General features: G+C 44.5%; 2 protein-coding genes across 2 annotated transcripts; one reads left to right on the top strand and one right to left on the bottom strand.

Annotated features, from left to right (window-relative positions):
• The first annotated feature begins 467 nt into the window (after positions 1–467).
• LOC119288730 (ethylene-responsive transcription factor ERF014-like) lies at positions 468–1,635 on the top strand. Its single transcript, XM_037568289.1, has one exon. The coding sequence runs from the start codon at positions 587–589 to the stop codon at positions 1,316–1,318; it is 732 nt and encodes a 243-aa protein (XP_037424186.1). The 5' UTR covers positions 468–586; the 3' UTR covers positions 1,319–1,635.
• Positions 1,636–3,006: 1,371 nt separating this feature from the next.
• LOC119285188 (vacuolar protein sorting-associated protein 9A-like) lies at positions 3,007–8,339 on the bottom strand. Its single transcript, XM_037564421.1, has 5 exons — positions 8,003–8,339; positions 6,988–7,135; positions 5,815–5,985; positions 5,175–5,354; positions 3,007–4,252 (listed from the first exon to the last, which is right to left on the bottom strand). The coding sequence occupies exons 1-5, from the start codon at positions 8,113–8,115 to the stop codon at positions 3,446–3,448; spliced, it is 1,419 nt and encodes a 472-aa protein (XP_037420318.1). The 5' UTR covers positions 8,116–8,339; the 3' UTR covers positions 3,007–3,445.
• Between the last annotated feature and the right edge of the window lie 3,407 nt (positions 8,340–11,746).

Here is an 11,746-nt window from a genome sequence, read left to right as displayed (position 1 = left end):
TTACAGCTCTTTCAGTGGCTTTAATTATAGGTTTTCCGACAGCATCAGGCAAGTTTGGCAGCTGCCCATGCGTGTATGTACTAGCCAGTTTTCGTTTCTTTTCTTTTCTTTTCTGGCCACAATTAATACTAGTACAGCCGAAGCGTCCAGGAAGGCAAGCCACAAGCTACACCGTACATTCTCCCGAGATCTGGCTATACGCTCCTTCTCAGACAAGCCTGGCTAGGCAAGGGCAAAGTGGGTACATCACACGTAGGCATAGCACATTTGCTGCGATCTAGCCAGCCTTGGTCTCGGTCACTTCATCGAAAACGGAGTCTTCCAAATGCAAGTTAAGCAGTGTAGAATAGCGCCAGCCCTTTCTCCACTACTAGAGTCTAGGACCACGTACGTACATACTCCTACGTACGTAGTACGTGGTGACTTTGCGTGCGCGAGAGTGACACTGCCCCCTTTCCCACGATCGAACTCCCTAGCAGCGTTCAGCCGTTCACACGTCGCCTCCCTCACTATAAGTACGGAACTCACCAGTGTGGTGTGGCAGCAAGATCTCATCTCAGCAGCAGGGAGCTAGAGCGCGTGGAAAATGGTCAAGAACCACCCGGGCGGCGGCACTAGCAGGTGCGAGGCTGCGGCGGCTATGGCAGAGAGCGGTGGTGGGGGTGGGACGGCGGCGCTGTGCGGCGGCGGGAGTAGGCAGCCGGCGATGGCGGTGAGGCAGTACAAGGGGGTGCGGATGCGGAGCTGGGGGTCGTGGGTGTCCGAGATCAGGGCGCCGCACCAGAAGCGCCGGATCTGGCTCGGCTCCTACGCCACCCCGGAGGCCGCCGCGCGCGCCTACGACGCCGCGCTCCTCTGCCTCAAGGGCTCCGACGCCGTCCTCAACTTCCCCTCCTCGTCCTCCGCCTCGCCCTCGTCGCCGCATTCGCTTCCCTCCCCCGCCGATCAGCACGCCGACGACCTGTCTCCGAGGTCCATCCAGCGCGCGGCCGCCGCTGCGGCAGCGGCCTTTGAAGCCACCAGGATCGTCGCCGGCGTCGTGGACGACAGCTGCTCTTCCAGCGCCGAGGCGACGACGCCGACCTCGGTCTCAGTGTCCACACTGGGGAGCGCCGACGTCCAGGAGCACGCCACGTCTTCGATGGCCAGCGCTGGCTCGCCGGTGGGAGATCACGACGAGCTGTGGACGGAGCTGGACGCGTTCGCGTCCCCCAAGCTCATGGACCTCATCGCCGCCGGTCACGCCACGCCCTTCTCGTCGACCTGGGAGGAGCCCGAGGAGGACGGCGAGATGATGAGGCTGTGGAGCTTCTGCTAGAGTGAAGCGTCCACCGTCTCGAATGGATCAACATTCATACGGGCATCCATGAGTCGATCACCATTGATCATTGGTTTTTTCTTTCTCCCATGGAAGCTAGCTAGGTGCATGCATGGATCCTCTCTACTAGGCTCTAGCTAGGTCTCACTCCAAGTGTGCTTCCATAGATTCTTTCGTTCATTTAGTAAGAACATACGTAATACTTATACAATATATACTACTATGTGTGTGTTTATTTGGCGAGACGTTAGTAATACCACTGCTACTACACTGTATGGGTTCATGAGTGAATCGAGCGAGACTGTCTGCATTGGATACCTGTTGGATTTGTTCCGTTTTGCTTCCATTTTTCTGTTGTTGATCATTACAATTAGTTTAGTTTAATCGGAAAGTGCTCCCGAGAACGCGCTTTGGGTCTCGTGCGGAGGCTTGGCGTCTAAGCAGAACAGCTCACTCGCAGGAGCTAAGCTGTGCTCGTCTGTAACTCTGCAACTCTGGTTTTTTTGGTATTGTAAAGATGATAATCCAATGCCCTCGATCTAGCTAAGATTCCTTTTTGAGGATGATATTCCTTTTTTTCTTCTTTTTGAGGATGATCTAGCTAAGATTCCAGCGCTCCCATTAGCTGTTCTCCCTTTCCCACTTACTCCAGCTGGTCATCCAGTGTTAAGTCTGCTCGGTGTTCACACCCTCCCGTCTTCAAGCAGAGTGACACGGCATGACCAGTTGCGGTGTGGAAGCAGTACTACGCAGGTCCTGCCTAGTTCGTTGCAGGTGTTTGTGTACGGCAACGCCATCAATACGGGTCCTTTTCGGCTCGAATTTCTGTGCACTCTGTCGGAGTACCAACCTTCAGTCGCCTCCATGCACCTGAGTTTTGCTAAGAGAGATGTAGGTGTCTAAGAAACAGCTGTACGACTGCACATGATCTCGGTGTCTAAGAATCTAATTACTTTATCACCGGCCACCAGAATTCAGGATCAGGACGCCGGTGAACCCTAGCAGCTGAGGACCAAAATACAGCAGCAAGAAAATGCTCCACTTACGTTATATATTGCTTCAGAGATGCTTGATGTCGATTGCTCTAGCAAAGGCAGTATTCACTGCTCACCTCCGCAATTGTAAAAGACGAACCAGTGGTGAGTGAGTTGACATTGGAGCAAACCGGAAACACCGGCAGAACACAAGCATGTTCTGGACAGCTCAACCTATGACGCAGGATCAACACGTATATCTCTTATTCCTCCGTATTCTAATGAGGACTGGCAGGACGCCACTAAAGAAATTCAGGGGAAAACTAAAGCGAAAAAGGCAAAAAATAATGCTGGAAACCTTTTGTAGATCCTGATGGTTCCCATGGTAGATATCTGTATTCCTGATCGTAATCGACAAAACTACTCAATGTGCAGTGAAGCAAGCAAAGTTAATCAAGACAATGGTTCTTCACTGTTTTTTCTTTATACTTACACACACATAAAACTACTCAATATTTCAGTATGATTATGAAGCTGAAAATAATACTGTACTATGTTACCTGGTTCTGTGTCATCGGTGGAGGTTCTTGGGTTCATACCCCGCAAATGAATCGAACAAAATGTAGTCATTATTGCCTTGAAAATCTTAAGATGATGGGAAATGAATCTTAAGATCCGATCTCTACAGAAGTAAAAGAGGTCATCACCCCGGGCTGGTACGATATGACTGGATGCGCTGATTAAGAAACCACATTCAGGTACATAAATTACTCTGAATATTGGCACGAATTCTACCTGCTCTTATGGAAATTCTAGTTACATAATAACAGTTTACAAAATGGCAGTCACCACAAAGTCCAACTGACAACAAAATAAAGAGCCCCAAGGATCAATTAACAAATGTTTGGATCTGGATCTAGCTTCAGCAGAAAGAATTTCCATCTGCCTTGGTACCCAATATCTGCTTTCTAGTTTCCAGCATGTACAATTGTGGCATCAAGGACCGCGGCATATCTGCTCAGGGGGAATATGCATATTCTGCTCCGCGGCTGCTTATCGCCTCTTGGTATACTAAGAACGAACTGCAGAAGGCAATGTTCTCACTGTCTGTATTTCACCCAATTGATTTCACCGGCTTGACCAGAGTGCCAGCTCACGCATGCTCTGGCTGACCTGATGATTCGTCAACAGCGGCTTGTTGTGTACTGATGTTGCTGACTTCTGAGTCAGGAATTTCATTTTTAATGTCCTCATGAGCCTTGTTGCTTGCTTCAGTGCTGTCGCAACTATTTACAACATTCTTCACATTCTCAGGCTCCTCGGATATCTGAAGATGGGATGCAGTTTGCATGTTCTGAACAAGAGGAGTTTCAGGGGTGACACCCATCCCCTTGGAGAGTGCTACATACTTAAGTACTAGTTGCTTGTAAGAGTTTAAAAGGTTATCTACATCAGCAACTGTCAGATCACCAGCACGGGCAAATAGAAATGGGTATTCCTGGGATATTTTGTTCAAGTCGTCATCCTTGACAAGCTCTGTAGCTCCCTTCTTCTCTAAATCAGAGATAGATTGCACCCGCTCAACTGATTTACTGCTCACATCACTTTCCCTTTTCATGTCCTGAACTGGACCTTGGATATGATCTTTCAAGGGTAGGTTGACATCGGAATTTCCACTAGCTTTTAGTGCTTGTGGTCTATGCTCCCCCGCATCAAGATTGGTCTGATTCTCCTGATTCTCTGAGCCAACTGATAATCCTAACAAGCGTTCCCTTGCCAAATCCATCTTCTTCTGGAAATCTCGTTCATCCATGGATAATGATTCCGCCTCAATGTTCCAAATGAAAGACTCGGCAGATAGGAGGTTTGTAAAAAAATATTGAGCCTCTGACACCAGTCGTGATTGGCACCTGTATCTTTGTATGTATAAAAGATTTGAGTGTAACTGCGGAGGATTAGCCTGCATTAAGAACAGAAACTACTTGATTCATGAAGGCTACCCCAATTTAGTAATTTAGTATAAATCTACAGGTGTGTTTTGTAAGCCAACAACAAAAAAGGGTCATCCCACACAAATCCAGATAATGAATAAATAAAACTAATAAAGCAGCAGCGCATGGCACAAGGGCATCTTTGCCGATTACCGTTTTAAAGTTACCGAATGAAACCTTGACAGGCTGAGCCGGGAGGGCACAGATGTAAGGAAGTCTAGTAGGTTCAATACAAGCAACAATAGTCAAATACGTACATCACACCACAAGCTTGCTATCAGGATGACAAAATATGAAGGCTACGTTAGACTAGATAGGTACAATGATAAAATAAAAAAGTTACAAAGAGAAACAATAAAGCTAGGTCACACAGTGCACTGACACCTATACTGAAGAAGCATGTATATGACATAACAAATAAACCACACCATCAGTTACAATTTGCAGCTATTTTTCAACGTATATCGAAGTTGAGCCATGTCGACCAATAGGCAAAGCCCTGTTGACAGTTGAAACAAAAACGTATGGGGCTGTTCGGTTTGTGACTAACTTTGCCAAAGGTTGCCACACCTCAGGTTAGGCAAGTTTGACTAACTTAGGTGAGTGTTTGGTTCAAGCCACACCTTAGGCAAGCCGCACTTGAGCCCCACATGGCATACACACAAAAAGTGTGGCAAGATTCCCTTAGGCTTGCCAACTTGTGGCTCTCATTTTGATGAACTAAGCTTAGGCAAGGTTGGCAAAAATATATGGCAAAGTGTGGCAATGCTAGGCCTAGAACCAAACAGCCCTTAGTACTGCTAACAATAGACACTTCATTTTACAAAAGATGGACTTCTAGAAATATCTCACCAACAATCAACATGTCCTAGCACAAGCAGTGAACCATACCTTTATGGTGACATAGATGAGGACTGGAAGAAATTCGTCAGCTCCAGGGGGGTTATCATGTGACATATGAGAAGCATTCATAAGTAAGTTATTGATGACTTTACAACAGTTCAGGATGCAAGCAAGCTTATCCCTTGGAGCCTTATACATGTTTATCTTCTGTAGCTCCTTTTGTGCAAGCTGAATAAAAGAAGAAGAAATTAATGGTGACCATGTATATGACGAGTGGGCCATAAAATGCATGCTATTGGAACAGTCATTGGGTCCCAAATGGCTTCACCGTTATGTGTCTGTCAGCTCTAACTTAAAAATGCTCTACAATGCAACATGAAAAATTTATGTTTGTTTTAAAACTAACAATGATTTTAACTACTCTCCCTGAGAAGGGTAATTGGCATTTGGCAGCGGCAATGTCAAGAGTGGCATCAATGATAAATAGTAAAGTGTAATGAGTAGGAAGAATGACATGCTTAGCATAGGTAGGTCCAAACGTTTTGCTCTACGACCTACTCATCACAATTGTACCATAGCTCAATTTCAGCTTGAAAACTTTCATCTGTAAAGACAGCTATCAACATGTGCAATAACACAACATCCGGCATACGGAATTTTGAGAAAATAGGGAGGTTAAATTTTATACCAGCCATGATGTTTCATTCTGATATTCTGGTTTTATGTCTAAGTTTTCAGGACGTATAAACTGCTGGAGTAGAGAAATCTTCTCAAAAAGCTCTTCGTCGCTCTTCACATCTTCCGGGACTGAAGCAAATACCCGATTATACAGCTTGGTCATAACATACTTCTCGAGGCCCTAGAAGCACAGAACAAGAAATGACAACAAATGTTATATGCTAGAAATAATAAATAGTCTAAGAACAAACTAGTATGTGTGCCAGATCAGCATGACAAAATTATTCGCAACTAAAGTAATGACACCTAGAGATACAAAGATTTACCACATTGAGCCTCAACTACAAGTTATTAGGACAGCAGCATGGCTATAGTAGAATATATTAATACTTGGCATTCAACACTGCTAGTATTAATCACATGACTAACGTAAAACTTCACTGCTGCAAGAAAGTATGACATCAAACACTTTTTTATTCAGAAGAAATGAAATAACAAATTCTCAGTGTTCTTACACAGTGAAGCCTGAGCAAAAATGGTTATTTATAATCTATATGTCAGACATGCAGCCGGTTATTGAGATTTTGAGAGTGCTAACATGAAAAGATAAACCACAAACAATTCCAGTGAAAACATGGCCTGTCCAAGAATAAAACATTTCACGCCCATATCCGAATACCATTATGCAAAATATTAGTCATCACTGTTAAAGTCTAGATATAAGTTATTGCTAAGGATGACAGATTGCTTGTCGAACATTCAAAATGATATTCCACTATGATCATAAAATAGATTGCCATTATGCATCAGGGCCGGAGTGCCATATATGACTTTGATAATGTGACAAAGCTATGCAATCATGTGGATCATAAAATAGATTAGAAGCGCCATATATATCAAAACATCAGCAAAAAATAAAAAAGCAAGACAACAAAACAAGAGAAAGAAATCACATTCTGACAAACCTAGTCAAAGTCTTGGTCCAACCATGTCAAAAAGTGCATATACTTACTGGATACTTAAATTGCATCAACCAAAAGCCAAGATGAAGAACAGTATTTTGTTTATGAGAATTCCAGAAATTTTGCAATCAATATGAAGATAAAGGTTTTGAATGCAATGCTAATCCTTATCCCTCTGGACATGTAGTTGTATTAACAGGGCAACATAATAAGCAAATTACCTCACCGGCACTCTCTAGTTCTTCTTCAGAACTGCCAGCCCAAGGAGTGTGGGCTCTGAAAGCACCTTCCATATTTTCAAGGAACTCTTGAACAGCTGTGCTATCTCCCTCTGGATCAGGTGCTCTGTTTGAGAACGTCATGATAAAGCTGTATACAACATATAACTACATTAATTTCGTATTGTTTACATGAAAACCTACATAAATAGCAAGTACTAACTAAACACTGGCACTGAATCTAGTTGGGGGTGGTGAGGCCCCACAGTATATTTTTGCTTGCATATAGAAGTACCATTATTCCCACAGGTTCATGCGGCATTAATTCACTAATGGGGGGCTTCTAGTCTTCTTAGCAGCATATGGAGAGAAAAACAAAGGCACTGATCAATTTTTGACTAAAGGATCCTCGCAATCAGTTGGAGCTCAGGATTCGACCTTGGTTGCTGATGCTACGGGAAAATCTAACCTTAATCTATCTCTAAATATAAGCGTGTGAGACTTATCTTCAAACACAGAATAATAAGCACAGTAAATTCCATGCCCTGCACCCAAAGTAGTTGTTTCACTTAAACCTAGTAACCATCTAGCTAAGCTCATGTATTCACTTAGGTACGGGTACGCGCAGATCCTGTGAGTTTCTGGAAAGCTTTGTTACACTGCCCAATACATCTGCATTATACTGCAAGCATTCATGTGCATCAGCTCAAACTTGGCAAACCGGAATGCCGCTGAACCCTACATAAACGATGGTTAGTAATCGTAGGTTTAAGTTCTTCAAACAAACTGGCACAGCAGCAGAATCCCCTTGGATCCGCACTCAAGGTGTACCAAATTCCCACTAAACGACTGCAAAATGACTCATCTAACTGACTGAAGTTACGCGCATCGCGCAGGGAGGAACCGATTGCACTAAACCAACATCCCGGATCTCTACACCACGAACTGAATCGAGCTTATGAGCCCAGCATGGAATTTGGGGGGGAGCGGGAGCGGAGGGGAGGGGAGGGGCGCTGACCCCTTGATGGACTTGACGAATTCGGCGGCGGAAGGCTGGCGCATGCGCTCGAGGAAGTCGTGCCAGGCCAGCGGCGCGGTCGAGGACCCGAAGGCGTCGGCGCCGCCCTCCATCGTCGCCGGATCGGGAGGGGGGACTGGACTCGGCGGTTCGGATCAGCGGGTTTTTTGGTTCTATGCTGAAGGTGGGGGTGGGAGAAGTCAAAGGCTCGCCGCGGATGGCCCTGGCGACGCGGCGATTTTCGGATTTCTATACTGTTGGAGTTCGGACCCGCCGAGGAGCTGCTTCACCGCTCAGGCGCTCACGGCGTGGCCGGGCAGGGCAAGCAATGCTTCGTTTGTCTGCCTCCCTCGTCCACATGAAGGGTCCGTTTCGCGAAACTGATTAATTCTTCGAGGGCATGTAAAGAATTAATCAAATACTCCGTATCATTTTTTTCTTCTAAAAATCATGTTTGTAAATTTGCATCAAGAAACACTTTCTCTATTTATGTGAATTTTGAGTTTGCTAACCACATGTCCCATGTGGCAAACACTTTCTCTATTTAAAACACACTAATTAAGAGCAAGACTGTTGCCTAGTTAATCACAAAAACTCGTAGAAAATTTATACTAGAAGACGCTAACTAAACACACACCTACAACCAAGCTAACATCTCACTATATTGCGAGAGAGAAAAAGTCATGACAATTATGGGAGAGCGGGCCCAGGGTGCTCCGGCGAAGGTGAAGAAAGCATCGCTCCACAAGCCCTAGTGCCAAAAGCGATTTTAGACACGCGCATGCCACTGACCAACATCAAACATCAAAGACAATCCCCATCGTCCACACAACACAAGACAAATGTTCTCAATGTTGCTGAATTCACGAGGTCGCCACCCAATTTCTAGTCACTTCTTTGTGACATATAGAACCCATGACACCATGTCGACGTACCACCACTCATCCTTGAGCCATAAACGACACATGATCCAGTTGCCTGCAACCCAAACTGCACAGGACCACCACCCCGCATACCTCAACTGTTGCACCATTTAGGTGATCATCGCTACCGGCATACCATCTAATCATCCTCTATGCTATTCTTGGAATCTATGTGAAATTTATGATTTTACTTGTTGCTCGGAGAACCCTAAAAAATATCTTTCCTACCTATGTGAGTTTAATGATAATGAAAATAGTATCTTCTTATGCCAAAGGTGTTTATGGTTACTACGATATCGAACAAATTGAAGAATTTGTTGCTTTTAAGAGTGCTTATGAAGTTGCTTCTTTGATTGAAAAATATGATATTACTCTCTACAAATCTGAAGGTTTTGACATACTTAAATATTGCTATGAAAACTATGCTTCTAATGCCTATGTTAAAGAATTTATTGAGAGAATTCTGCTGCTTTGGGAGAAATTATGATATTCATGAATATATAGATAATTATGATTCCATTGATTTGATTGAAATATCCCCCTGGTGAATGTTGGGGAACGTAGCATGCAATTTTAAAAAAATCTATGCTCACGCAAGATCTATCTAGGAGATGCATAGCAACGAGAGGGGAGAGTGTGTCCACATACCCTCGTAGACCGAAAGCGGAAGCGTTTGACAACGCGGTTGATGTAGTTGAACTTCTTCTCATTCGGACCGATCAAGCACCGAACATACAGCACCTCCGAGTTCTGCACACGTTCAGCTCGATGACGTCCCTCGAACTCTTGATCCAGCAAAGTGTCGAGGGAGAGTTCCGTCAGCACGCCGACATGGTGACGGTGATGGTGAAGTGATCCACACAGGGCTTCGCCTAAGCACTACGTGAATATGACCGGAGGCGTAAACTGTGAAGGGGTGTAACATCTCAATTTTCAATTTGGATGTTATACATAGGTCATCATATACAAATCATATTTTATTTACATTTTGTTTGTGATCCTAGAAATCTTAAGTAACTTAAGGATCCAAGGAGAGAGTTGGGGATTTCATTTATTTTTATATTTGACTTTTCTCAAATTGGAAAAGAGGGATCATTTTGATTTTAATACTTTTCTCTCCAATTATTTCCAACATTAAAAATAAAAGAGAGAGAGGATAATATGACTTCTTCAAAAGGGAGAAATATTGGAGGAAAATTTTTAAAAACAAATATATTTTTTATTTGGAGTTTATTTGAGTTTTTCTTTGAATTAGAAAAATATACATTTTTAAAAATTGCAACTTTAGGCCAGAAAAATGTTCACTTTGTTCTAAATATTTTATTTAGAAGGTGAAAATTGTTTTTGGCATTTTTAGATTTTTTTTATATTTTATTAGAATTTTTCTTCGGCGGAATTTATTTATAAAAAAAGTTTCTGCCCGACTGGGCAAAGGCCCAGCCGAGCCGGGCCGAAGTCCGTAGCGCCGCCGCCTTCCTCCCGTCGCCGCCGTGCATGGCACGGACGCCGAGGAGGAGTCCGAGCCGGACTCCACCCCATGCCGGCCCCCTCCCCAAGTCGCCGCCCCCGGCCTCCTTAAATAGGGCCGAGGCCCCCACCGCCTCTCCACCCTGCCATCGCAGCACCACCGCACTGCCGCCAACGCGGTTGCCCCACCGCGCCGCCGCCGGAGCCGCCCCACGTCGCCGCGCCGTTCGCCGGATCCCGCCAACGCCGACCCACCGGTTTTCGCCGTGAACCGGTAAAACCGCCGCCGTTTTTTCGGTTTTTGATCTAGATCAGTTTTATTTTAGGGTTAGGGTTTTCTCGGTTTTTCTTGGTTTTTTCGATCGGCTCTATTTAGCGAACATTCACCCAAACGTCTCTGTTAGCGAACACGCTCGCCCGTTTATCTCTGTTAGCGAACGTTCGTTCGTTAGTGTTTTTCTTTTATTTTATTTTCGGCCAGGACCTATCCGCGATTATTTTTATCGCAGATTAGCCTTTGAACTTCAATCGCTCACAACTTTTTGCTCGTTTGCCCAAATCTAGTGAAACCAACGCCAAAAGCTTCGTCTCGAACCCCTCTTTCCAATTAACCAACTTGAACATGATTTTGACAATTTAAAATTTGGTTGCAAGCAGATTTGAATTTGAACTTCTTTAGATCGTAGTTTGAGTTTCGTTGCTACGATTTGGTTGATTCTTTTTGCAAATCGAAGTTCTTGAGTTGAACTTTCGATTTGGATCTTTTCTTCTGAGATTTACCCTTGCATCTATTGTTTGAGTGCTTATGTATGCTATTGTTTGTTTGCGATAAAGTTTTCGGAGTGCGAAGCGTGCTACTACGAGTCACTAGGGTTTTCAGATCGTCAGCAAGGCAAGTAACACTTTGATCATACCCCTTATTACCCAGTTTTTATGCATAAGTTTCAATCCTCAAACACTGCATGGTTAGGACTTGAATACTTGTGGGTATTGGGAAGTAGTGATGAGGTAGAACCTATTGTCTTTATTCAAACCATGGGAGTTACTTCTATGTTATGCTTATACCGCTATGCTATGCTCGTAGACGTGGTTTGGTTGAGTGATCCATGACAGTTGTGAGAGTTTAATTAATGGTTAAACTTAAGGTGGCTACTTTAATACACATCCGCGTGGATTGGTTGAGGCACCCTGGAGCACCCAGTGGTTGTTTGGGCACCTGGAGCAATCCAGTGTTGTCCTGGGATATCCCGGAGTACCCGTGTGATCATCCTACGGTTTGCCACCCAGGCTCAAAGGGATCATAAGATTATTCATGCTGGAAACTTCTGTGTGCAGCCACAAGCCATTATGGGCT

Source organism: Triticum dicoccoides, chromosome 4A (genome assembly GCF_002162155.2).
Source record: "Triticum dicoccoides isolate Atlit2015 ecotype Zavitan chromosome 4A, WEW_v2.0, whole genome shotgun sequence".
NCBI classification, from domain to species: domain Eukaryota; kingdom Viridiplantae; phylum Streptophyta; class Magnoliopsida; order Poales; family Poaceae; genus Triticum; species Triticum dicoccoides.
This window is presented reverse-complemented; position numbering and strand designations above follow the sequence as displayed.